Here is a 27,884-nt window from a genome sequence, read left to right as displayed (position 1 = left end):
GTTCATGTGCAAAGAAGGTATATGTACTACGCATAGCCCTAACGCAGATGCCCGGAGCACACAAGCTGTCCAGCGCTGGCTGATATATCCATCGCACTGCACAAAACCTTTGCTGCAGTAAGTAAAGGTATACCGTTTATGTCCCTGCACTTGTGTAGCTCAAGATTTCGCAACTTGTTGAGAGTATTTGGTAAACTTTCTGTAATTGGTATCAACATAATTGCATGCCTTTCACGAGCAGTGCGGCGAGACTGTTTGTTTCCTGGTCCGAACTGCCAACTAAAGTGCGTCACTTTCCAATTTTCTACACGTTCGCACTTTGCATGCTTTTGAATGCCCGAAATTAAATGAACGGTTTTTTATGCTTACAATTTTGAAGTCTTACAAGTAAAATTGTCAAAAAAAAAGGCTTCGTTCGGTTTCGTTTACCTACGCAGCCAGGTGTGCTGTCGTCGTTTTGATGGTGGCGACTCCTCACGCTGTGGCCGCGAAGCTCACAACATGCCACGGGCCTGGCGTTGCTTCGTGGTGTGGTTTTAATAAACGGCTGCTGGTCAGCCGAGTCGTTGTTGGGCTTCCGTGCAGTACGTTTGACTCGCTCGTGTCGGTGGGCCGATTGACGGCGCGCGCCAAGTTCCGCGTCCAGTCGTCGGTCCCCTTGCCGTCGTTCGGACGCCGCCCACCGGCACAACAACAACATGGCGACGAGGATGTGGGATTTGTTCTCCGCAACCATCAAGAACCGTGAGTGAGTTTTCGTACTGCCCGTTTTGAGTTCTGCTTGGACTGACGCCTCTAGCGTTCGCGAAGAGGGCTAAGCCTCGTGCACCCTTTGTGTGCAGACCTTTCAGTTTAGGCCTTTGCCCTTGTTCCGTTCTGTGACTTCTTTGCCTCTCCTATCAGCATGGCTCATTTCAAACGCCTTCCCGCGTTCCTTGAACTGCCGGGGCCACCCCCGATTCCATGGCCTTATTGAAAAAAAAAAAACTCCCAAGCATTTCCCCAAGGGTGAACATGGTTAAGTGCGAATGCACGGGGTGATGCTATGAGGGGTATTTATTAATTCGCACTATTATATTTATTAATCACACTATGGTGCCTTTATGGTGTAATGGTTCCTGGGAATCGCAATTTGATCACACGGGGGAGTTTACGTTAACTCACTGGCGAATGCCAACGGATTTTAACTTTACTCCCCCTCATAGCATGCGAGCCCCGGACGAACAAAGTCCAGGGCTCGCACCTTCTCCCGCCCGGCACGTTCACTGGCTCGAACGGCTTCGGGAACGTCCACTCGCCGTTGACGATTGCGAGCGGCGTCTTGACGCCGGCCTTCATCGCCCTTCTCCGCCTGACGCTTGCGTTGTCGTTCCGCTTCTTGGGCCGCGTTCGCGGCTCGATGCTGACGCCTCATCTCGGCCTCGCGAGCACGCAGTTCACCATCCGCTGCACGCTTCACCCGCTTGTCCTCGGCCTCGCGAGCGCGCAGTTCGGCATCCGCTGCACGCTTCGCCCGCTTGCACTCGGCCTCGCGAGCACGCAGTTCGGCATCCGCTGCACGCTTCGCCCGCTTACGTTCGGTCTCACGAGCCCTTCGCAGCGCCGCCTTGTCTTCCAACGTCGGCGAAACCACCGCGGTACCGTCACCTCCCACGACGGGTGCAGTGCTGGCATTCGGTTGTACTGCATTCGTTGTTGATGGTAGCGCTGCCTCCGGGACATCCATCGCACGACCCGCTCTCGACGGGAGACTGAGAGAGAAGGCGGGCGCGCGAGAGAGAGGGGTGCGCGCGCAGCTACAGCGATCGAGGAGAGCGGAGGAGCGAGCGAAGGGGGATATCAGCGTCGCGTCCGTGGCTTATTCGGTAGAGCGTCGCTCTGCGGCCCGCCAAGTCCTCTTTCTTTTAAAGATAGAGAGAAGACTGCGGACGCCGCCGACGGCGGTGGATGGTTTGGGGTCGCTTATAAAGTGTATTCACACTTAAAAAATGTTTGAGGGCCATATCGAGGCGGCCGGCGGCAGCAGCTGGCGCGACGCGCGACGGCACTGGTTAGCCTACTAGGAAGAGAGGGACACAGAAGATATTTTGCGGCAGCAGAACAAGATGAAGCCCAAAACACTCAGGGAAATGTGGCGTTGATTACGCCATGTGTCGAGGTGCCCGCGTCGGCGTCTGTAAGCGATTCATCGTTTACGGCCGTATGGAAATTACAAACGCTCGTGGAACAACTTGATCGGCTTTTTACCGCGTCTCTCAACCCATTGGTAGAACGTGAAGAATTTACAAGCCGGTGGCAACTGCCCGGGAAAAATTTCTTGGAATATGTGACGGTTCTAAAAGAAAAGGCAGGGAGATGTAAATTTGGCGTAACGTACGCGGAACGCGTCCGCGACCAAATCATTCCGTACCTCCAAACCGCGGGTTAGAGAGAAATTGCTCGCGACAGTTCTAAAAGAAAAGGCAGGGAGATGTAAATTTGGCGTATCGTACGTAGAACGCGTCCGCGACTAAATCATTCGGTACCTCCAAACCGCGGGTTAGAGAGAAATTGCTTGCGCATTGGGAAGAGCTGAAGAAAGACAAGGCCGAAGAAATCGAGTGGACATTAAACGCGTTGCCCTTGGCTAATCGAGCGTTTGTTTCGGGTCAACCTGAAAGTGCTCAAGTGATCGGACATGGCGTGCAAGATGGCGGCGCGAAAAACAAAAATGGCAATAATGGGCCGAAGCAACTGGGGAAGACGCGACGTTACTGCAACGTATCCGGAAGGGCGTGACGTCGTAGAAGTTCCGGAAAGAACAAATTACTTTCCACCACAGTCATCTTCAGAGTCCCGTACTGCAGTTCAGTATGAAAAGTCTCGAGGTGACCTACCGCATCAAGTGTGTGGCCGCTGTGGAAGCAGATATCATCGTTCGTTTTTCCGAATTGTCCAGCAAAGAATCGCCGTTGTCCCAAGTGTAACACTCTGGGACATTTAGAGAAGATGTGTTGCAGGACGGACCAGGTCCAGAACGCGTCTGCCAGGGAAGTCGTCGGCGTCGTACCGGAACGCCAGGCTCATAAACAAGCGTCGAGTTCGGCATTGGTATCTTCGTATCATCCTGCGACGTACGTGCTTACAGTTGGCGTTGCATCCAGAAGAGACTTATTCGTCCACGTGGTGGTCGGTGGTGTCAATCTGCAACTGTTAGTGGATACTGGAGCATATGTATCTTTGATGACTGTCGAAGAGTTCCAGCATCATTTCAGCCAACAACATGTCCTGTCCAAGGCTGTCGTAGACTTCCGGAATTTCTCGAAACATAGCATCAGAGTCATCGGCTCTTTTCAAGTTCCACTGACGGTGTCACAGCGGTCCTGCATAATTGTTTTCTACGTCACCGACAAAGGCACAGTGCTCTTGGGGCTTCATATCATCCAGCGACTGGGCATCCAGATTGACGGCGCGACCCTAACGCGTCGTCTAGCATCATGTGCACTGCAGTGTCCCGCCAACGTGCCTTCCGGCTTGGAGCATCTCTTCAGCAACGAGTTGGGTCTCGTCCGCGGCTTCATTCATCGAATTCAACGGCTGCCAGATGTGACTCTGGTTGCATCCAAGTTGCGACAGTTGCCTATAACTCTTCGGGACCAGGTGTCTATCGAGCTACGACGACTCGAGGACTGTGATGTCATCGAACAAGTTGACGCCTCAGAGTGGGTGTCGCCACTCGTCGTCGTCCGCAAGAAGAATGGGAGCATCCGGCTGTGTGTGGATCTTCGAGAACCTAATAAGGCAATTGTAATTTATGGGTATCCTTTACCGCACGTTGAAGAGTTATTACAAATGCTTCATGGAGCTGCTTATTTTCCAAGTTAGGCTTCGCGTCTGCGTATCATCAGTTATTGTTGGAAGAGAGCAGTAGAGATTTAACGACGTTCATAACACATGATGGTTTGTTCAGGTTTAAGCGTGTGTGCATTGGTCTGGCGTCCGCGCCTGTAGTTTTTCAAAAAAAATGATGCCACAGGTCCTAAAGAACTGCAAAATGTGGTTTGCTATCTTGATGATATTCTTGTGTGGGGGAAGACTCAGTCTGAGTATGACGCGAGCCTCATTGCAGTTTTGACTTGTATAGCAAACAGTGGCATGAAGCTAAACAATAAATGTCTTTTTCCGTCAAGGAGCTCAGTTTTTTCGGACACGATATTTCAGCCGAGGGCCTTTCACCTTTACACAGTAAAGTGAATACTATCGTGGGTGCTCCAACTCCTACAGCCATTAAGTCATTACTCTCATTTTTGGAGCTGACAGGCTATTATGCCAAGTTCATAGATCGCTATGCGAATCTAGTTGAACCACTTCGTTTGATGCTCAGACAGGGCCAAAACTTTTGTTGATCGGAGAGTGCTCAACCCAGTTTCATGCAGTTGAAAACGCGTCTTACTTGCTCGCCTGTGATTAGGGCGTTTAATCCGGATCTACCTGTGGTAGTTATAACCGATGCATCTGACGTTGGTACCGGAGCAGTGTTACAGCAGCGGTATGGTCCTAAGCTTGAAATCATACCATTTGCGTCGAGAACCCTATCAGAAACTGAAATAGTCTGTGGGCGAAGGCGAAGCGCTTTCGTGCCTGTTCGCATGCGAAAAGTGGCACTTTCACCTTTGGGGTAGGCGTTTTACTCATAGAACTGACCATCAAGCTGTAGCTGCTTTGTTAGCATCAAAAGATGCCGGTCGTCAACCGTTAAGAACTACAAGGCGGTCAGCTAGACTGTTATACTACAATTTTGGAGTAGAGTACTATAAGGGCTCGGAAAATGTGGTGGCCTTGTCAAGACTGCCATTACAGAACAGTCCAGAACTTAGTCAGGAGGAAGAAATGGTATCAATAATGACATCAGTAGTCGATAAAAAAATTGTGCAGCTTGCAACGAATATAGATAAGACATTACAAAAAGTGTGTGAGCATGTATCCAAGGGTTGGCCATCAAAGAAACCAAATGATGACTTAATGGCATATTTTCATGTTAAAAATGATATGACCTTTGTAGATGGGTTAATTATGCGTGGTGACCGTGTAGTCATTACAAATGTCCTTATACCTACTTTTATGCAGTTAGCAAATGAAAATTATCAAAGAATAGTACGCACTAAACAACTCTTCCTTGAGAGATATTGGTGGCCACAAATGGATGGTTCAGTAGAGGAATATGTAAAGCGTTGTCATGTCTGTCAGCTGGCAGATAAGTCACCAAGCCTCGTGTGGCGCCGTTGCAGCCAGCCGAATGGCCAGACGGGCCATGGAAAAAAATTGGGTATGGCATTGTCGGCCCATTACATATGTGCTTTCCAAGGTATCTCGTAGCATTGGTGGATTACTATTCTAAGTGACCCGAGGTTCTTGAAACGAATACTATATCAGCAGAGGACGTCATTAAGCTGGCGGACTATTCATTTAGCTGCGAAGGGCTACCAGAGGTATTAGTTACCGACATTGGTCCACAGTATGTGTCACAGCAGTTTGAGAACAATCTTAAGGAAAAAGGCATTCGCCACGTGTTCTCGTCCAATTATTATCCCCAGTCCAACTGTCAAATAGAACGCCTGAATAGGGTTCTGAAGAAACATTTACAGGTAGCTAGATTGAAACGGAAAGATGCAGCAAAAAGCATCACAGAGTTTTTGAGTTCATACAGAGTCACTCCACATGCGGTGACAGGTCTTTCGCCAGCTTTTTTGCTGCATGACCTGTTGTGTTCTGGGTTGTCGGTTTCTGTTTGGGAATGACATGTGAGGACGCCAGGGGGCGCCGCTCTGGCATCCAGGATTTCAAGGCGACTGTAAAATAAAAGCAGTGTGCGTTGGGTAACCGTGGAGTGCGGTTGTTGTTCTTCTCTTTGGCGCTTCGCGCTAACCCGCGTGTTCGGGCTGGTCGGCGTCCCCTCCAGCCACGTTCGTCTCCGTCGGCCGTCTTCTTCTTCTGCTTCGTCGGGACCAGCCAGCCCCCAACACAGCAATGGCGACGAGGACGTGTAAGAACCTATTTCGTTCTTCGGGTTCGTCTTTTTCTTGCTTCTAACGGACCTACACTGCTAACCCTAGACGCTCTTTGTTCCCAGCAAGGTGGCTGCTGCGTGCTGCGTCGCTCCATTTCTTCTTCATTCAGCTACGCCGCCCTGTCTTCTTCAAACAGTGTACTGGCGTCATTTTCTTCTCGTCTGCACCTCTCCATTCTTCTTGCGTGAAATGGCGTCTTCTATTCCACCTCCCCTATTTCTTCCTTCGCCCGGAGACCCGCCACTTCCGTGGGCTGACCGAAAATTGGTGTTTCAGGCCTACGCAGACGCAGCCGGGGAGGACGCCAGCAAGCCCGAGCGTTGCAGGGCCCTGCTGCTCAACGCGTTGGGCCCTGCCAGGTTAAAGCTCTTCTATACTTTGGACGCCACCAACGCGTCGCCGACGCCAAAGTCGGGCGATGCCTTCAAGAATGCTGTTGCTCTTTTCGATGAGCATTTTAAAGATGTCTCGTGCGATTATCTCGCACGCGTAAAATTCCAAGAAAGGCGAAAATTGCCTGGCGAGCCAGTCGCCGAGTTCATTACTTCTCTTCGAACGCTCGCCGCGTCGTGCGGCTTCGGCGCGCTCGAGGACGATATGATCCACCATCAGCTTTTCACCGGGGTAGCCTCGCAAAACGTCCGCTGCCGCATGCTTCAAAAAGGTTCCTCGATTTCGTTATCCCAAGCCCTCTTGATTGCGCGAGAGGACGAGCTTATTCGCTCCCAGTTAGAGCAATTCGCCCCGCATTCAGTGCAGCAACTTTCTGCTGCGGGGGGCCAAGGTGGCGGCTCTTTGTTTCATGGGACGCGTCATCATGGCGGCCCTTCATCTTCGTCTCGGCGCGGTGACTAACATGGACGCCCGTCTGCACAGTCCTTCCGTGGCGGCCAACATGGCGGCCTCTCTGCGTCGCGGGGGCGAGGAAGCCGCCAATATGGCAAACCCATTCCGCCAAATTCTGGATTTCAGGAACAGCACCGAGCTCCTAACTCGCGTTCGCAATTTTCTTCTCCAAGTGCAACCGCGCATTGCTTTCGTTGCGGATCGGCTCGGCATTTAGCCAATTTTTCGCAGTGTAGTAGTAGTAGTAGTAGTAGTAGTAGTAGAAAACTTTATTATATACATAATCCAGACAGGCTTGAACTCCAGTGCCCTGAAGAATATACGGGGTGGAGAGCGAAGTCTGTCCGGCAGAGTGGTGCCCCTATTTCAGGGCCCCACTGGCGCGAGCCATCCGTTCAGCTCTTTGGATCAGTCGCAGCTGATCCACTATGGCTGGGCTAGACAGCAGCGCCTCCCATTCCTCCCACGTGCCAGTGGTGTCGCGCTCTTCGTCGTGCTCTGCACATTTCCACGTGATGTGAAAGAGTGTTGGGGTGGCTCCACACCACGGGCACATATCTCTGTACGCCGTGGAGTAGATCAGGTGAAGAGTGTGCAGATTTATGTAAGTGTTAGTGTGTATTTTTCTTAGCGCTGTTGCCTCCGCAGGGCTGAGCTTGCTGTGAGGACGTGGATACAGCTGCCTATTTTCGCTATAGTACTTTAAAATTGTTGCGAAGCAAGGGTCCAGGGGTGTAGGGTCATCACTTGCATTGGCTTGAGTGGCTTGGTGATTTGTGAAGCCTCAAGCCGCCTCATCCGCACGCAGGTTCCCTGTCACGCCCTCGTGCCCCGGTGGCCAAGTCACAGCCTGTACGTATTTCACTGTGGGGTCCCATCCTGTCCCAACCAATAGACGGAGCGCTTGTGCTCCAATTTTGCTCTTTAGATAGTTTCTGCAAGCTTTTTGCGAATCTGAAATGATTGTTAATAGAGCGTTTTGCGTCCATCCTTCTTTTATTGCGAGTGCTATGGCAACTTCTTCTGCTTGTGTTGTCGACGCCTGATCTATTGAAGCGCAAGCTGTAATTTTCCCTCTATGGTCAGTGGCTACACACACATATCTGTGTGCATTGGTCTGATAAGGCGCGGCGTCAGTGAATCTGGCCGTGTTCAAAAATCTTGTCTTTTTGTCTATGTAGTCAGCCCTTGCCTTTCTTCTTCCAGCATGCAGAGTAGGATCCATGTTGCTTGGTATTGGCAATACAGTGTACCATTTTCTGAATTCGCTTGGTACTTCTTTAGTTTCTTGGTGTGCTTGTAATAAAGTATCGCGCCCTAGTTTTGTTAGGACTGCTCTGCCCGTTGGGGTCTGGAGAAGGCGATTTTCTTGCGCTAGTAACTGGGCCTCGGATAATTCTTCAATTGTGTTATAAAGACCAAGCGCCAGCAGCTTGTCGTTTGAAGTATTCCGCGGTAATCTCAAGGCTGTCTTGTAGGCCATTCTAATTATTTGTTTTGCTTTTTCCTTCTCTTCCCTGTTCATAATTTGATACGGAAGCGAGTATGTAATGCGACTGATGACGAGGCTTTTGACCAATTTTAGGGTATCTTGTTCTCTCATGCCTTTATGGTTGTTTGTTATTCGCGAGATCATGCGTGAGATCTGCTGTACTGATGTTTTGAGTTGATTTAGTGTGTGCAGACATCTCTGATTAGCTTGAAGCCACATTCCTAGTATGCGTACGGTATCTTTCTCCGGAATGACATTTCCGTTGAGCTTGACTTCCAGCTTTAGATTCGGGTCGATCCTCCGTGCTTTTCTCTTCGTGAAGCGAATGAGCTCTGACTTTTCGGCTGAGCACTGAAGACCCCGTATCCTTGCGTACTCTTGTATGGTGTTAGCTGCCTCTTGTAACCTATCTTCTTTCTCTGCTAGGCTGCTTGTGGTTGTCCATACCGTAACATCGTCTGCATATATCGCATGTTGTAGACCGGCAATATCTTTGAGCTTTCCTTCAAGGCCTGTCATGGCGACATTGAAAAGTGTCGGTGAAATGACCACTCCTTGGGCTGTTCCTTTGTTTGGAGGTTTAATGATGTCGGATTTGTAATCTCCCAGCTTGATTGTTGCAGTCCTGTTACTAAAAAAAACTTTTGACGTAGTCGAACATTCGTTCTCCACAGTTAGCTTCCTCCAGACCTTCTAGTATTGCTTTGTGACTGATGTTATCAAAGGCTCCCTTCATGTCAACTGCCATAACGACGTTTTCCCCAACCTTAGAGATGTCCATTAATACTTGTTCTTTTAAAAGCAGTAGAACATCTTGCGTAGAAAGGTGTGAGCGAAAGCCAAACATAGTTTCGGGCATGAGGTTGTTCTTCTCGAGATGGTTGAGGAGCCTGGTGTTCACCAGTTTTTCAAAGATTTTTTTTAAGCTGGACGTGAGCGAGATAGGTCTCATGTTCTCAATGGCAAGTTTTTTTCCTGGTTTATGCACCATTACCACAATCGCATGTTTCCATTCTGGTGGGACAGTTCCAGCCAGCCAATGTTTGTTTATGTATTTAGTGAGATCTTCAATGGCTTCGTCATTTATGTTCCTGATCATACCATTGGTGATTTCATCTGCACCCGCGGCTGTGTTCTTCTTGTTACTAAATATGGCTGCTCTTATCTCAGCATCCGTAAAAGGCTTGTCTAAATCAGGTTGCGGTGATCCTTTATACCTTCCTTGATATGAAGGCGTCGCTCCGTCTTCCCCAAAGCATTTTTTATGCATGGCTTGAATGAGGTCCTCTTTTGTACCTGGGTATAAGTGCAGCAATCGTTCAACGGCTTTACTGTTTTCATTTTTTGTCTTCGGGGGGTCTATCATGGCTTTCAGTATGTTCCATGTTTTGGGCGTACTCAGCGTTTCATTGAGTGAATCACAGAAATTGGCCCAATTAGTTGCAGCTAGTTGATTGGCGTAATCCTCTGCGCGCTGGGTGATATCTTTGATTTTTTCTTTCCATTCACGGTTACGTTTCTGTCTTTTTCATCTTTTCGTAAGGCTTCTTCTTGCTTCCCAAAGATTTAGTAGGTGTGAGTCGACCTCAGGGGCATTGCTTGATCGCGTTATTTCTTTACTGTACCTTTCCTTTTGACGCCTTATTTCGTCACACCAATCACTCAAGTTTGTTAATGTGAGGCAGTTAACCTTTGTTCCAGTGATTTTCTGAACGCATGCCAATTAGTTATTTTGGCAACGCCAATCTTTTTAACGTATCTGATCTGTGTGTATAGTGGTGTGTAATATGTAATGATCACTGCCTAGATTTTTCTAGAGTGTTGTGCCATTCCACCTCTTGACAATTTTTGCGCATAGTTAGATCCGGTGTCGTGTCTTTGGAGTTACTGTTTCCTAGTCTTGTTGGCATTGCTGAATCCGTCAGGAGTGTCACACCTGTAATTTCAATTTTCTGGGCTATGTTTCTGCCTTTGGCATCCTGAGTGAGGTATCCCCAGCTTGGGTCTTTTGCATTGAAGTCCCCCACCACTATGAGCGTGTTCTGTTTCGCTAGTTTTGCTGAATCTTCAAATAGTTTGTCGAAAGTTGCCTTTCTTTGTCGAGGTGGGCTATAAATGTTCAGGATGAAAATGCTTCTCTTTTTCTTCTCTTTATATAGGATTTCCGTAATGATATGTGGGATTTCGATTCCTTCTATTGGTTTATGCTGTATTGCGGTTATGGATTTGTGGACTAATGTCGCCACTCTCCATTCGTTGTTATTATTCACAGCTTCACCATGAGTGTCATAGCTCTGCATGCTTGGCCCTATTTCCACCTCTTGGAGAGCTATCACAGCAGGTGGCCTCGGCTGCATGGCCACCAGCTGTGAAAGCTGTTCCTTTTTTCGTCGGAATTCCCGGCAGTTCTACTGCCATCTGTCACACCCTTTCGTAGTTTTTCTTAGTCGCTTATGCATTGTCAGTATCTTCTTGTGTCATATTAAATAGGCCCGGCCTGTTGTATGCCTTATCTGCTTTTTCCCTTATGTGGCTGCCATTGGTATGCTTTCTCAACGCCTTCGTGACTTCTATCTGTTGCGCTTGAATTTTTCTTTCCAACACGTCGAGTTTTCTGTCTACCTGCCCCATGACCTGTTCAACGATGGAGGGAACTATTTCTTTCATGGCTTCTTTCAGAATAGCTATCGTCACCACAGTGTCGCCGTTCAATATTGATACGCTTTGTTGCTGTTGCTGCTGCTGTCCTGCCAAGGAAGATTGAGTGGATTTCTCTTGTGGTTGTTGCTGCTGCTGCTTTTGTTGGCTCTAAGTTGCCCATTTTCTCTTTCTAAATCCTCCATTTTTACACGCATTAACTCTAGTTCTCGCTCGAGTCGCGCGAGCTGTGTGTGTGTTGATTGCGCTTGGTTTGGAGAAGGTTGGGAGGCTGCCACTGCCCAGCTTACCCTAAATTTCTGGTGGTGGTGGTGGTGGTGGTGGTGGTGGTGCTGCTGCTGCTGCTGCTGCTGCTGTTGTTGTTGCTGTTGTTATTGTTGGTGGTGGTGCTGCTGCTGTTGCTGCGATGTCTTCTTGAGCTTCTTGTTCTTGTTCGTCTTGCTTTCTTCTTGCCGATTGCCTTTGGGGCTGAAGTGGTCTCTGTAATTCGATCTGGACGTTGATCTCGAGCGGGAACTGGATCGAGATCCGGAGCGTGATCCCGCGTCGGACCCCTCCGTTAAATCCATATCCTGCCTTTCGGTGCTGAACCACCGACGCTTCAGTATTCCTGGAGATCGTTGTCCATTTTCGTGTCTAAGCTGCTGTACCTCTTCTTTTCCCCGTAGGGGGACTTTCTTAAGCCTTTTAGTGCATTCTTTTGCCGCCGTTGGATGATCCCCGCCACATAGTGCACACTTGGGAACGCACTCGTGGTCGTTTGGAGGGTCTTTAAGCCTGCAGCCGCCACACATTCACAGTGGGTGTTGGATAGACGTCCGTCCTGCGGCCTTTGCTTTTACACAGTTTACAGTATTGTCTTGTGGGTTGGTATGGTAGACATGGCATCTCACCACCAAAGTAATACACAAAACGCGGCACAATGGGTCCATCAAAGGTTATCATTGCCGTCTCATATTTTCCCAAAATGCGTGCTTGCACGATTGTGACGTCCTGTGTGCGTACTCTAAGGTTGTTGAGAAGTTCTTCTTCCGGTGTTTCACGTTCCAGTCCGTGTACAACTCCCTTGAGAAACTCCTCGGGTGTAGAAATGTAGGTATTCACGAGATGTCTGGTGTTCTTGAGGTCGAGCGCCTTGATTTTCAAAATTTGCTCGGCGACGTGCTCGTGCGGAGTACTTGCAATGATAATGTTGGATCCATTCCGGAGGTGCAGCAGGAATTTGTCACCTCCGCATATTTCCGCGTCTCCACATGCACTTGCAATCGCTCGTGCCACTTCATATGTTTTTAAGTCTCTCATTACGAACCCTGGTTTGGGTCGTATAATAATTTTCATATCATTCTTGGGTAGAGGCGTCGCACGTGAGCGTCGGCGGCCTCTCATGGCACCCGACGCGTCGCGTCTACTGCCGTGCGCCCGCTCTGGCGTTCCGTAACTGCCACCCGCGTTCCTCTCGCTTTCTCTGGAGCTGCTGTCTGCCAGAGACGCTAAGTCATTAGTTGTTATTTTTATGAGATTTAGTGATAAAGTTTGCTGAAAATCACCAATTTGCCTGGGATCTTCCATGGCCCGCGCTTGCTTCCTTAGTCTCTTACGTTCGCGTAATGAAAGAGCAAGCTGCCACTGAGCGTCTTTCGCCTCGTTGTCAGCTCCCTTTGATGTTTCATGGTGTTCGCGGGCGTCGCCGCTGGCTGACTCTACTTGTATCGCCTCGTCAGACGATGGGGAGTATTTGACGAAATCTTCTGCAGAGCCCAGTTCTGTGCTCAAATCTTGATCGTCCGTGTCTATGGCTTCCTTTGCCGTTACCTGGTCGTCGTCCGTTGCTTTATTGGCTGCTGCATTTGCACGCCCAGGAGAGTTGCTGGTAGTCGATGCACTGCTCCCCGGTCCGCCGCTAGTCCTAGCCTGGTGGCCGGGCATGCCAAGTCCTTTGTCACTTCAGAAGGGAAGAAATCGTTGTCGTTGTCTCAATAACTTGGTGTCAAAATGATCACGTCATACTTCCCAATACACTCTACGTTTGCTTTAAAGAAGCCACGAGGTTTAACGCAAAAACAGGCGAAATTTCGAGGAGCCGAGACGAACGCGTCCGATTCGCTCGACGCCACCTAGCGTCCCCTTGCGCAGTGTCCCGCGAGAAACCGCACTTGTCTTGCGTGCGGAAAAACCGGACGTTTTCAGTCCGTATGCAATTCCCGTCCAGCAAATCTTCCTGAACCCGTTTCTTCGTCCGCTCCTTCGAGCACTGCACAGACCAATACGGTCACTGTTTTAAATGTGGATGGCCTCCACACTACGTCCGAGCTCAGCATCGTAGCTTCAGTGGGCCATGTGCCCTTGTCATTTCTCGTGGACACTGGTGCCTCAGTTTCTTTAATCAGCGCCGCTCACTTTCATAGTCATTTTTCCAACATTCGGCTTTTGCCTTCACACGTCGTTCTACAAACATATTCCAAGGAAACGATTGATAATTTAGGTCATTTTACAGTTGAGGTCTCCTATCGCAGTCGCACTGCTTCCATTACTTTTTATGTAACTGCCAATGGCAGCTCGCTTTTGGGACGTGATGCCATCAGGGCTTTGTCCATCAACATCGTCGGTGCGTCTATGACGTGTGCTCAAGTCGACGTCCAAGATGATCTTCCGGCCAACGCGCCTTCTGAATTCCACTACCTGTTCGCCCGTGAACTGGGTTGTGTGCGCGGTTTTGTGCATAACGTGATGCGTCGACCAGGTGTGTGCCCTGTGCGTGCCAAACTGTGCTGCATTTCTCTTCTTCTCCGTGAGCAAGTCCCTGCGGAACTGTCTCGCCTTCAAGCCAGCGGAATCATCGAGCCTGTCTCCGCTTCCGACTGGGTTTCTCCACTGGTCGTCATCAAGAAAAAAGATGGATCCCTTCGACTATGCGTCGACTTACGAGAACCAAACAAGGCAATCGTCGTAGACGGTTTTCCACTTCCACACATTGAAGAACTGCTGCATGAGTTCGCCGGAGCGGTATGTTTCTCCAAGCTGGACCTCGCGTCCGCTTATCACCAAGCTGAACTTTCTGAGTGCAGTAGGGACTTAACCACATTTGTATCGCACGAAGGCTTGTTTCGGTTTCGCCGCGTGTGTTTCGGGCTTGCATCTGCCCCTGCAGTGTTTCAGAAAATGATGTCAATTATTCTTAAGGGTTGTAATGGCGCCCTTTGTTACTTGGATGACATTTTGGTGTGGGGACGTACTCGCGAAGGGCATGATGCTAACTTGCATACTGTTCTCAACCGCATCAGTGAATGTGGTGTGAAACTCAATAACAAGTGCATTTTTTCTGTGGATGAGTTACAATTTCCAGGACATAATGTCAGTTGCCGTGGCTTTACACCTGTTGAATCTAAAGTTCAGGCCATTGTCGATGCCCCACGGCCTACTGATGCCAAAGCCTTGCAATCTTTTTTAGCTCTTGTTGGTTATTATGCCAAGTTTGTCCCTCACTATGCTGATGTTGTTGAACCACTGCGTACTCTACTTCGACAAGCACATCCTTTTAACTGGTCAGCTGAAGCTGAGCAGAGCTTCATTCGAGTTAAGTCAATACTGGCCTCAAAGCCAGATGTTAGTATTTTCAATGAGAAGCTTCCGATCGTCATCACAACGAATGCGTCCGATGTTGGACTGGGAGCAGTGTTTCAACAACCCAGAGGTGATTAGCTGATCACTATCGCTTTTTCATCTCGTACATTGACTCCTGCTGAACGCAGATATTCAATTGGAGAGCGTTAAGCTCTCGCGTGTCTTTTTGCCTGGGAGAAATGGCATGTTTACTTGTGGAGCCAGCACTTCACATTACGTACAGATCACCAAGCACTAGTTGCTCTTCTTTGTGCAGGATCCGAAAGCCGCCGCCCCATTCGCATTTCCCGTTGGTGTGCCACACTCATGTATTATAATTTCAGTGTTCAATATTGTAAAGGTTTTAATAACGTGGTTGCTGATGCACTGTCCCGCCTTCCTTTTCAGATACCGGTTACTGAAGAGCGGGATGAGGAAGTTGTTTCATTAGTTACTTCCTGCATTACTAAAGCTGAGCTTCAGGCAGATACAGCTGGAGATTCCACTTTGTCTCAAGTTCTGAAATATTTACGTGAAGGATGGTCTTCCAAATGTGTCCTTGCTTCTGAATTCTTGCCTTACTTCGCAGTCCGACAGGAACTGTCTTGTGTCGAGGACTTGCTTTTCAGCGATGAACGCGTGATTCCCCCTGCTTCTTTCCGTAACAAGCTAATACAGCTTGCCCATGAGGCCCATCCAGGCATTGTCCACACCAAACAGAATCTCCGAGACAGGTACTGGTGGCCAGCCTTAGACAAGCAGGTCGAGCATGCAGTTACAACTGCCATATATGTCAGGCAGCTGACAATTCTGCCAAACCTGCATTTTCTCCGTTGCAGCCAGTCCAGTGGCCTGATCGGCCTTGGCAGAAACTCGGCATGGACATCATCGGTCCTTTGCATAATGTTCTGCAAAATGCCCGGTTCATTGTTTCTCTCATCGACTACCATTCCAAATGGCCATAGCTTTAATTCACACATACGGTTACTTCTGAGGTCATCATTGAGTTTCTGTCTTCAATCTTCAGCCGGGAAGGTTTTCCTGATGCCATAGTTACGGACAATGGTCCACAGTTTCAGTCCCAACATTTCGAGGCTTTTCTTTCACAACGAGGAATTCAGCACTTGAGGTCATCAGTTTTCTATCCCCAATCAAATGGGCAAATCGAGCGCGTTAATGGCGTTCTGAAGGAACATATCCAGATTGCCCAATTAGAGCACCGTTCCCTCAAGCAAGTCTTGACTGAATGTTCAGCTTTGTACAGGTTCACACCACAAGGCACCACTGGAGTGTCTCCTGCTCATCTTCTCCACGGTAGGCAACCGCGAGTTGCTCTCGACATAGTTTCTTTGCCTCGTAACATAGCAGTGTCTTCTCCTGATCAAATCCTTACCAGGGTTTTTTCTGATCAACAAGCAATGAAAAAGTATGTCGACACCCGTCGAGGCGCAAAGCAGTCCAAAGTTCGCACTGGCGATCTAGTCAAGGTTCGTGTGCCAGGCAAGCGCCCCAAAAATCGGGGTCCTTACAAAGTCTTGGGCCAGGTTAGCCCCACTTCTTTTCGCTTAAGTGGTGGTAACATCTGGAATGCTTCGCGCCTTGTTATTTTTCATACGGATTCGCCTTCAACACCCAAAAGTCTTCCCCATCACGTTCCGTCCACGCCTTTCAACTATGCATCAGACTGTTACATGTGGCCTCCTTGTACAGGCATTTCTTTTTCAAGGGGGAGGAGTTACCAGTCGGTGTCGCTGGTTCAAGTACACCAAGTCTTACGGTTCACTTCGAACCTTCAAATACGGCTGAGACTGTTGAACCGGACTCCGGTCCACAAAGTTCTTTCAAAGGGCATGCTGCGAGCTCTGATGAGACCGCGAATTTTAACGCTCGTTCAGAGCCTTCACAATCTTCTACTTCTCTTGATGTGTCACATCAGAGCACAAGTGACCAAGGTGCAGAGACACCTGATTCTACACCCAAAAGGGCTCGCCCTAAGCGGAAGCGGCAGAAGCCGCGTCAGTTCGAAGACTACATGATGTAGAACTCTTGTTCATTACTGTTTGTGAACATTATTGTTCTGTGAAAAGATCCAATGCATCCAAAGCAATATTGTACTGAGTTGCAATGTGTACATTTTTTTCAGTGAATTTTCAGGACTTCTATTGTACATTTTTTCAGTGCATTTCCAGGACACATAATGTGTGAGTTCGGTGTGCCGTGCTCTGAATTTTCATGTGTTCTAACGTACATACCTTGTATAATACGTTGGTACCAATCATGTATAAATATAAACAGTGTATAGGTGAACTTCTTTCGAGGAGGGGATGATTGTTGTGTTCTGGGTTGTCGGTTTCTGTTTCGGAATGACATGTGAGGATGCCAGGGGGTGCCGCTCTGGCATCCAGGATTTGAAGGCGACTGTAAAATAAAAGGAGTGTGCGTTGGGTAACCGTGGAGTGCGGTTGTTGTTCTTCTCTTCGGCGCTTCGCGCCAACCCGCGGGTTCGGGCTGGTCGTCGTCCCCGCCGGCCGCGTTCGTCTCCGTCGGCAGCCTTCTTCTTCTGCTTCGTCGGGACCAGCCAGACCCCAACACAGCATGACCATCAACCTCGCTCTAAAAGAGACATTAGCAACTTTAGGATTCATCCTCAGGTATCAGGGTTACAAGCTTATTTGCTTCAGGTCCGTAACAGAGTCTCTGCAAAATAGCGAAAGAGTAAAGAATACTTTGATAAAAGGAAAGGTGTGCAGAAACACCGCATAAAGGTAGGAGACTTGGTTGAAATAAGGCTCGATAGGAAAGGAAATTGGAAGTATAGCCAGCCTCATGGGGTGCAGGTTCAGGTTGCGCCTATCACTTTTGTGCTAAGTGATCGCAAGAAGTGGAACGCTTCCAAACTGACAGTAATTCCTGAGGGTTCCTTTGAAAAGGCGGCTCATCCTACGCCACCTGAAGAATTAATTTACTCTTATTCTAACACAGACAGTTGTGACAGCCAGCCTCCTAGTTCACCTGCTCTAGTTGACTCCCCCAAATCTTCAGACGGACTTTCAATTGTCAGAGCTCTCGGTTAATGAAAGGTCTGTATCAGAGGTTCCTCAGGGAACGTTGGGATGTCAAGAGGACCGTGTTGGGCAACCCTCGATAACTGTTCAAAATCATATCAATCGCGGAGAGAGAGAAAATGAAGGGGCGACGGGGTTTGTGAAGTCGACCAAAAATGGTCGCAATCCACCAAGTTCTTCTGTGGCCTCTTCACGTCTGCGCCGTGAGACAAAGCGCTCAGAGTGGTTTAAAGACTTTGTGTCGTAAGTGCGGATATCATGGAGATTGACTGTGGCAGTATTGTGTGTGTTGTCTTGCATGATCGGGGAATGATCTTGTGTGTGGTGGTGCCACTCATCAATGTGCGGACAGATCATTCATTTCGCCGTTGGTGTGAATTTAGTTGGATGTGTGGACACTCACGGGACTGTGATGACTGTTTTTATCGATGGGGGGGGGGGGATGGTGTGGTGTTTTGGCGCCATCCTTGAGCCTTGAGAAGGATGCGCACTGTTTGTCGTGTTGTGTGCTTTATATACAGATGTCATTGCAGACCGACACACGTGATTGTCAGCAGCCAATTACGTGTGTACGCGTCACTTCGTGGTGTGGTTTTAATAAACGGCCGCTGGTCAGCCGAGTCGTAGTCGGGCTTCCGCGGAGTGCGTTTGACTCGCTCGTGTCGGTGGGCCGAGTTCCGCGTCCCGCCGATTTCCGCGTCCAGTCGTCGGGCTCCTTGCCATCTTTCGGACGCCGCCCGCCGACACAACACAGACTACCGAGGTACAGTTAGTTTCATTACCCCCGAATCTTCATCAACCAAGGTGCGAGCGAATGTCAATGCCCAATGTTAACAGCGACACTGCGGCTGACCAAGGCTACGATTACAGTCTCAACGTGCCAAGTCAAAGCCTAGACGAGACCGACCGCAGCGACAGAACTCAATCCATTCATCGTAAAACGCACTGGAAGCGTCGCAACGTGGCCGAGGTTATAGACCGCCGTACCACTAAGTCGTAACCCAGTGTCGCTATCGGCCAAGGTTTACTCCAAACCTCAGCAAACCTCAGCGTCTTAACCGACATTTCGAACGACCACGGCGACACATACAGTGTATCCCATCGGATATAGCTCCGAAATATTTTCAGACGAAGTTCAAGCGTGGAAGAATCCGACTACCACGATGCAGCCAACCTCGCCCACCTGAAGCACTGTCGACAGCTCCACGCGCTCGCAGTCAGGACCGAGTGTGATGACTAAGAGCAGCGAAATCGTCTTCGTCTTCCTCTGCTTACTGGAGGAAGCAGAGGAAGATGAAGTACCGAATACCACAGCTGGCCCAGGACAACGTTTCCTAGAAGAACTATGCCTAGAACGTCGCTCTCTTTTCAATTGGGAGCCTCGTGCCAGCACGCAATCTCGGAGGCCATGCCTACTGCCTTGTGTTGCAACCGGTCGCCGCGTGAGACCACTGGCCTCTGTACTACTCAGTCACGTGTCATAACCGTACGCTGTCACATGACATCACGGCTGCTTGGAGGCAACCGTGAGATCATTGCAGTGTTCGCAGGGGGTGGCCGTCAGAGACGCTCGCCTTCGTACCGAAAGAGGAGGGTAAAATCAGAGCATAGGGCAGCACGTTTGCGGCTCACGTTCTAGGCATATTTTTTTCGGCAGAGACTGCTGCGCCGCGTGGCGTACGAGCCACCCCCACACAAAAACGGCTGCTGCACCGCACGGAAGTGACGTCATGCACTTTGCCGGTTAGGTGTTTCGTTTGAATAGTCGGGAGTGTCTAGCGGTATGTCAAGACGTAATGATAAAAGCCGTTAAAGTTACGTCCAAACGTGAAAGTTAACAAAAAGTGTTAGTTAGGTCCAGCGTGACAACAATACAAATCCGGCTGGTTTGCTATTCCAAACCGCTGTGGCGTAGTTGGCTAGAGCAACACATCAAGAAGTGGTGAGATCGGGAGTTCAAGCCTCACTACAGTCTTCGTTACTTTCTCTTCTTTTGTTCATGCATGTTTTGTTTTAACATTTGCGCCTCCTCATCAGCCTCCCGTCAGCCTGACTTGCTGCTAGGGGTGGTCCCGTCCACAGGCCCTTTAATGTTGGATCTTTGATGACTCTCGCAGAATCGACTATATTTATTATGATAAAGTGTTTTGTGAATTAGTGCTCTTAATCGGCGAGACGCAAAAAGACACTAAACACTCAAATGAGGTTGGCTGCATTGGTTTCTTCGGCACAGGTGTCAAGAATGTTGATTTCCACTGTTTGTCAAAGCTTTGAGGGCAGAAAGGCGCACTGCAACGTAGTCTCGGGAAACTTTTTTTATGTCGCTCAGTGTACCATCACCTGGCGAGGTAACCAGCAGGCCGCTTCAAAATGCTGCCGTGCCACCGCAACGTTATAGGCGATCAGCACTTGATAAACGATGCCCAAAGTCAAGTGCTGACGGCGTTAGCCCATCTAACAACAAAACAGCGTGCCTGCCTTGCTGAATAACATGCACGGCCTGTGACAGCACGGGAGCATTTACTTAGCAACGGACGAGAACGGCCGTACGTGTTCGCACTTGACAAAACAGCCGGCAATGCAGTAGCTTTGGCCTTCGGTGATCACAGGCTTCGCAAGAACACTACTCTAAAGTTGTTTCCATTCATCGTATGAACATTTCGCCGACGTGCTGGGGTTTCATATATGTGCCTCTTGTCAGTAACACGTGAACTGTGCGAAAGCATTTTAGATGCGGAGCATCTAATACTCGAGGCTTGTAGTGCGGCGCCGTCCGCAAGCTTCCTCCTCCTCCTTCCACCATCTGTGCATCCCTTCCTCCTCTACACACCGCGCGCGCTTCACTCCTCCACCATCTGTGCACCCTTCCTCCTCTACACACCGCGTGCGCTTCTCCTCTTCACGAACATTCGCTAGGTGTATAATGTAGCGCGCATGCGCCGTCACGCTTCGAGAACATCGGCAGCTGACGCGCGCGCATGCGCCGTCGCGCTTCGAGAACATCGGCAGCTGACGCGCGCGCATGCGCCGTTGCGCTTCTCCCCCTTCTCGAACATTCGACAGCTGACGCGCGCATGCACCGTCACCCACCATCTGTGCCACGCGCGCTTCTCCCCTTCGAGAACATTCTGCAATTCTCCTGATTCTCCAGTGGACGCGCATGCGCCGTCGCGCTTCGAGAACATTCAACAGCTGACAGTGCATGCGCCGTCGCGCTGTATATATACTCAAAGTCGGCGCTCGCTCGCTCAGTTGCCGCTCGTCGGTTGGTTTGTACGGCGCGTCGACGTCCAAGGTCGCGGTGAAATGAATGCCAACGAATCCACAAACACAATGATCGACGTCCCTTCGACCAGCGCCACCCTTTCGCATACGTGTGTACGTGTTCACTCATTTAACACCCCCTCCTACAACCACGTTAACCAATTTAGCCATCGACCCAAGTAAGTCGCAATTTAACACCCCATTTCACAACCACGTTAACCAATTTAGCCATCGACCCAAGTAAGTCGCTTTTTAACACCCCGTTAACCAATTATATGCTCCGCATCCTCCTCAGTGTTCCCCCGAGGGAAGCTGCGGGCAATTTTTTTTCATCGTCGACCTTGCCGTACGGGACAAGCAAAACTCGGCCGCAAGAACACTTTCACCTTTGACAACACCACGCTTGGCATTGCAATCTAGAAAATACAGTACGTCCAATAACAATAATCTGAACTTCATACTGAGTAACATTATGGCGTACGCACTCGGATGAAGCTGCGGCGTGGTGGACGGCCGCGCTAGCTCCAACCACCAGGTTAAACTGGGGCATCCAGCAATCACATGAAGCAGTGACGACACAGGGTCTTCAGTCCTCCTTGAGGGTGGCCTAGGCCATGGTCATGATTTCATCAGTTTTCACCACCTACACACATCGCAGGCAGCTACCATCTCGCAGTGTTTACCTTTCAAAGACGCAGCGCCCATGGCGTTGCCTGTATTTAAAATACTTGTAATGTGTGTTTAATTAACAAAACATAGACTGATTGACTCGTTAAAAGTCTGCTTAGTAAATATTTGTAGGTTTAACGCATTTCACATGAATAGTTTATACATTTAACAAGCTTTAGGTAATAATTTATAAAGCGACGTCACTTCTGTGCGGCGCAGGAGCCACTTTTGTGTGGGGCTGGCCATGGAATTTCCTGAACTCTATGGGCTGGCTGCTGCGTCGCGCGGTGCAGGAGACGCTGCCAATTTTTTTAGGAGGTGTTGCTTAGAATCATGTGCTGTCTCTGTCATTTATTCCTTGACAATTTTATGTTAAAGATTGTTCGCACTATTATTATGAATCATCATCAATGTACGTTTTTTTTGCTGTTTCTAGTTATCTCATTTTCTGGTGCCATTTCACCTTTTCTCTGCCCCGGTAAACAACGATGGCATCGGCTCGGGTGTCGCAAATCCACATCGAAGCTTGTGAGCGAGTATCAGTGCGTGTTCGTTAGGTGATCTGCACTTATCGAGCAGGGAGAAACGAAGACAGCAATGCGTCATGAAATATTTTGTTTTCCACACATGCAGTCACCGAGAAGTTGTGTGCCAACAATATAATCAGCGAAAGTGGGACTGTAATCACAATAGCTTCTCCAGAGTACAAACACTTGTTATTTCTCTGGTGCAGTGAACTGACTAATTCAAGGATGATGTAAGTTGTCATCACGAAATTTCGTTGCCGCGGTACCTCCGTCAATTTTTACTTGCATAGATCAGGCATATTGAATTCCCCTATGTGCATTTACTGTAATCAAGAGGAAACGACCAGTCATTTTTTATTACATTGTCGCCGTTTCAATTTATTCAGGAAAAGCATGCTAGCACCACCTCTTCAAAGACTGGGCTTGCAACTATCACAACCTGATCTTCTTTCATTTGGAGCCTCTACACTGAGTTTCAGCCACAGGGATGTTTTATTCGCCGTTCAAGAATACATCACTGCGACTAAACGATTTTCTTGCTGAATTGCTGTATCACTATTTTTCTTCTTTTTTTTTCTGCAAACTTGATATCAGTATTTCAAATCAAAATTAAGTTACAAAAAATTTTGTAGGAATGAGGCAATGCTGAAAGTTTAGGGCAAATCCACCTTATAATCGGCCAATCCCCTTCTTTGGGTACGAGCCATTTGCACAGGAACGTCAGCATTCGACACGTCAGCTCGATCGTCCAGCAGCCATGTCCGAGTGTTCCGGCTTTGAACGCCATGTCGCATTTCGACTGTGAGGCTCGACTGTGAGGAAGCTGCCCGGGCTCAGGATCGGGCGGCAGTATCCTTATTTTTCTTTGAGAGTTCTTTATTTTCCGGTAACTGTATTGGTCTTTCTCAGCTGAAGCGAGTCATTCCATTTTTGATGTCATTTTCTTCCCCCGGCCAAGGGCACTCCCCTTGGTTAGCTTCCACTCCCGCCAAAGATTGGCCGATAGACTATTTGTTACGCAGTGGAGTGAGAAGTGTCCCTGTGGCGCTGGTACCTACAGATGGGGGCAGTATTCCGATGAAGAACCCAAAGGCGATTCAAGTGGAGCTTCGAAAAGCCACTTCGCATCCCCAGGAGATCACTGAGGTCCGCCAGTTTGGTCGCGGAGGCATCCTGTGCTGTTCCGCAGATCAGGAATGCATTCGTGAGCTCCTGCAATGTTCCGAATTCGCAGCGCATCCGGTAAGCCCATTTATTCCGGCACACCTCGCATGCTCGAAAGGATTAGTCCGCGGTGTAGACACAAGCCTGACACCTGCAGATGTGCTCGATTTGTTTTCGGTGGCGGTTGTAGTTTCAGTGTACAGGTGCACCCGTACAATTGACAACATAAAATCACCAACGGAATCGGTGATAGTGACCTTTTTAGGAACAGTCCGACCTTCTGAAATTAAGGCATGGCCACTGATCTATAAGGTAGAGCCACTTTCCCCCAAACCCCTGCAGTGTTTGAAATGTTGGCGACATGGACACAGCGTCAGAGGGTGCCGATCAGTTCTTAGATGCCGTCTGTGTGGTGAAAATCATGACAGCCGCGAGTGCAGCTCTGAGAAAGAGAGGTGCTGCTTATGTAATGGAGCGCACCCTGCAGACTCCGCAGACTGTGCAGCAAAAGAAAGGGAGCTTGCCATATTGGATATTGTAGAACGCAAGAGGTGCTCTCCGAGAGAAGCCGTTGCAGAAATGCAGGAGAGATCCAAAGGATATGCCAGTGTTGCAGCACGTAATACCACCGCCATGGATGCATCTCTCGCAACATCTATCGCAGTGGCCGTAGAGAAGGCTATGGAAAAGGCAATGGAACGCCTCGCAAACAACCTTTTTGAAAGCTTGGCACAATTGGTTTCCAATCAACTATCTCAAATTCTAGGTGTAGCATCTACGAACGACTGGGCTCCTCAGACATCATTGGTATCGCAGCGTACGGAAATAGAAAGTGCGACAACACGTCAGCGAGCGGTTTCTCCTGAGGCAGGGACTTCCAAAACAACGGAAGACGGTGATCTTACGGATGATTCGGAAGCATGTGCAGATATGGATATGGACTCTCATAAGGTTCTGAAGGGAACCCGATCTCCCCAATCAAAAAACTCTTCGCATAATTCGAAATCTAAAAAATATCTATCCAAAAAAGAATTCTTTGAGAACATGTCTAAGAAAGACTTTTTGCGAAAGGACATTTTGGACCAAGCAGTTTCTGCGACGGTTCTGTCGTCAAAATAGGTTCACTAACCATATTACAGTGGAATTGCAGATCTATATTTTCCGCAGCCACAGACCTATCATACCTTTCTTCACAACTGTCCCCGGATATTATATCACTGCAAGAAACCTGGCTTTCAACCAGCCAGAAGTTTCACCTAAAAAATTATCGGCTATTTCGATTGGACCAACCTAGCAGAGGTGGTGGGCTTGCTGTCTTGATAGCAACTAAGTTTAGTCACAAAGCTACGATCTCTTATCGTTGTGTGACTCCAAATTGTGAAATTTTGATAGTAGACATAATATTACCAGACGCTTCTCCCTTGTCGTTTGTAAATGCGTATTTCCCAGCCGGGGTGCAAGACACACGTAGTCTAGACGATATGTTCTCTGCCTGCAGAAGGGATATATTAATCACTGGAGACTTCAATTCACATCATGTGGCCTGGGGTTTTAAAACAGATTTAAGCGGAAAACGATTGTGGGAATGGGCTATTGACAAGAATTTATCTTGTTTAAATTCGCAATCTGCTACTTTTGTCCGAGGTCTCTCTAAATCTGTAATTGACTTGACATTTTCAAGCTCATCTCTAAATATATGTTCGCGGCAAACTTTAGACTGTGCTACTAACAGTGACCACTTGCCTATTAGTTTTGTACTGAACTTTCCAAGAATACATGTCGCCGAAAAGGCCCGCTCATTCCTCAACTATAGAAAATTAGAAAAAGACTTGAGGGCTACTTTTGATCACCGCAAGGACATACAAGGTGACATTAGGGCTATGAGTCTGTGTGCAGTGTTAAAAAGATCAGTAAAAGACGCAACGTTTAAATTAGACTCGGCCACAAGAGGTTCTTTTAGTCCATGGTGGACTGAAGAGTGCACGAGGAGCTATAGAAAACGGAAAGCTGCATGGAAACAACTGCTGGTCAACCAATGTCCAAAAAATTGGTGTGATCATAAATTCGCAGCAGCAGACTTCAAACGCACAGTAAGTACATCAAAAGATGGTTATAATATGAAACGACATGAGTATCTTTCTAGGGCTAAAAACAAAAAAGCGCTCTTCAGATTTTTAAGATCTCAAAAGATGTTACCACCCGCTGAAAATATTGACTCTTCTGTTCTTTCCCCCCGTGAGCTCTCTGATTTAGTAGAAAATATTGCGAAAGGGCTCCAAGATAGATTTATGTCAACTCTACCACTGCACATTGTGAACCCAATGGCAGGCGAGGATTTCGAGGAGGTTACTTTAGATGAGCTGGCAGAGATAATAAGGCACTTATCTCCTTCGGCACCTGGACCAGACGGGGTAACAAATTCAATGATAAAAGTAATATTCGAGATTTGTCCAACTGAAGTACTTAATCTGGTGAATTTTTCTTTGACAAAAGCTTGGATACCTGCGGAATGGAAGCTGTCTAAAGTGATTCCACTTCTTAAAAAGCAGAAAAAAGGATTCGCCTTGGACAATGTAAGGCCGATATCAATCACGTCAAATCTGGTTAAGCTAATTGAAAGAGTTTTGAATGCCCGGGTAATGAAATATATTAATAATAACGCAATATTAAACCCCAGTCAAATTGGTTTTAGATCCGGTTGCTCAATATGGTGTGCGCATGTTGATTTAGAGAGCCGAATACAACTGGCTCGGCGTCGGCGCCAATACTGTGCTTTAGTTACTTTAGATTTGGCTAAAGCGTACGATAGGGTTGAGCATTCAATTTTATTAAAAAAGATGGCATATCACCACTTTCCCAACTACATCACTGCGTGGGTGTCGGAGTTTTTAAGAGGGAGAGAATATTACTGCTTTAAAGATGGGTACTCATCAAATAGATATAAGCAGACACGTGGCGTACCACAGGGGGCTGTCCTGTCGCCAGTTTTATTTAACATTTTCTTAAGCTCCATTCCATCAACTAAGGATATTGAGTTATATGTGTACGCGGACGATATTGCTTTCTTCGCAAGTAATACCGACCTTCAATCATTATACGAGAGTCTACAAAATTATCTCAATATGATAGAAAGATGGCTTAAAAATATTCATATGACCCTGAACGTAAAGAAAAGTGTGCTCCTTGCATTCTCTTTTCTGCAGCCTATCAACATCTCGTTAATGTACAGTAATGAGCTCATTCCGCAGGCGAATTCCCTTAAATATTTGGGCATCATATATAATGGCACATTAAATTGGAGAAGTCATATTGATGATGTGTACTCCAAGGCAACACGGGCCATGGGGTGGCTACGGAAGCTTGCAAACCGTAAAGCGGGTTTAAGAAGAGATGTGCTAATAATGATATATAAACTTTATGTGCGGCCCATCATGGAATTTGGATGTGTACTATTTTCTGGCAGCGCAGCCTATAAAATGAGACCCCTGATACTGCTGGAAAGAGAAGCGTTGCGTTTGTGTCTGGGTCTACCAAAGTTTGTTGCAAATAACGTGTTGTATATTGAAGCTCGCCTACCTTCTCTGCTAAATAGGTTTAAAATTCTTACAGTGCAAGCATTTTTAAAGATATACAGTTCAAACCAAAGACTCTCATTTTACGCTTTCATTCAAGAACCGGCTTTATTTTTCGAAACCCATTGGTCGCGACTACACACCCCGCAAATAGTATTTGCACAAGCGCTACTAAAGCAACTGAATGTAAAAATTAGACATATTGGTCCAATACACAACCTAAAGTCAATGCTTAGCATACAATTCGATGATATATTTCCTCATAACGCGAAACAATTGGCATATAGGTATTTAAATGACCAGTTAGCAGATTATCTAGCCCACCTAGAGATAAGCAATATCATAGCGACTGATGCATCTGTGTCAAAAGAAAAGGCTGGGGTTGGCATTTTCTCTCCTTCTTTGGACTGGTCTTTTTCGATTCGACTCCCAGATTATACCCCGGTATTCATGGCAGAATTATTGGCCATTGTTCTTGCCCTATGCAAATTACCCTCAAGCGAATCAGTAGCAGTTATCATTACAGATTCGTTATCAGTTTGTAATGCACTTTCTACGGCAGAAAATTCAGAGCTTATGAATACGTTTCGGCATTTAGTACCGAAAAACGTAAAAAAACTGCATTTGCTATGGGTACCAGGCCACCGCGGATTATATTTGAACGAAATGGCGGACTCTTTAGCAGCAGTATCCCTGGGTGGGCCCACCATCCCAGTTTTGCCAGATACGGCTTACGTAACCGCGCTAAGGTTCCGAAATGCTTGCCTGCAATGGGGAAAAGGTAATTTGGATAAATTTAAAGATTTCGAGCATTTGAGCTATTGCTGGAATAAACAGTGGTGCGTATCTCGCCAGTTAGAGGTCACTTATACCAGATTGCGCTGTGCAGTTCCACAACTAAATTATTACCTTAATAAAGCTGAGCTCAAGGCGTCACCGCAATGCATTTGGTGCAACGAAATTGAAACAATTGAACATTT

The 27,884-nt window shown here is 48.0% G+C and overlaps 1 protein-coding gene across 2 annotated transcripts in view; it reads left to right on the top strand.

Moving 5' to 3' along the window:
- Positions 1–235: 235 nt before the first annotated feature.
- Positions 236–27,884, top strand: part of LOC142786394 (uncharacterized) — a 76,562-nt gene continuing 48,913 nt past the window's right edge. Inside the window, exon 1 of one of the 2 annotated variants that reach the window (XR_012889035.1) lies at positions 236–744. Coding sequence is in view for 1 of the 2 variants with exons in the window: in XM_075884078.1 (XP_075740193.1) it covers positions 461–744 (284 nt within the window). In the remaining variant the exon portion in view is untranslated. The remainder of the gene's footprint in view (positions 745–27,884) is intronic. The other variant, XM_075884078.1, reaches the window with a different exon arrangement.

Source organism: Rhipicephalus microplus, unplaced genomic scaffold (genome assembly GCF_043290135.1).
Source record: "Rhipicephalus microplus isolate Deutch F79 unplaced genomic scaffold, USDA_Rmic scaffold_23, whole genome shotgun sequence".
Lineage (NCBI taxonomy): Eukaryota > Metazoa > Arthropoda > Arachnida > Ixodida > Ixodidae > Rhipicephalus > Rhipicephalus microplus.
This window is presented reverse-complemented; position numbering and strand designations above follow the sequence as displayed.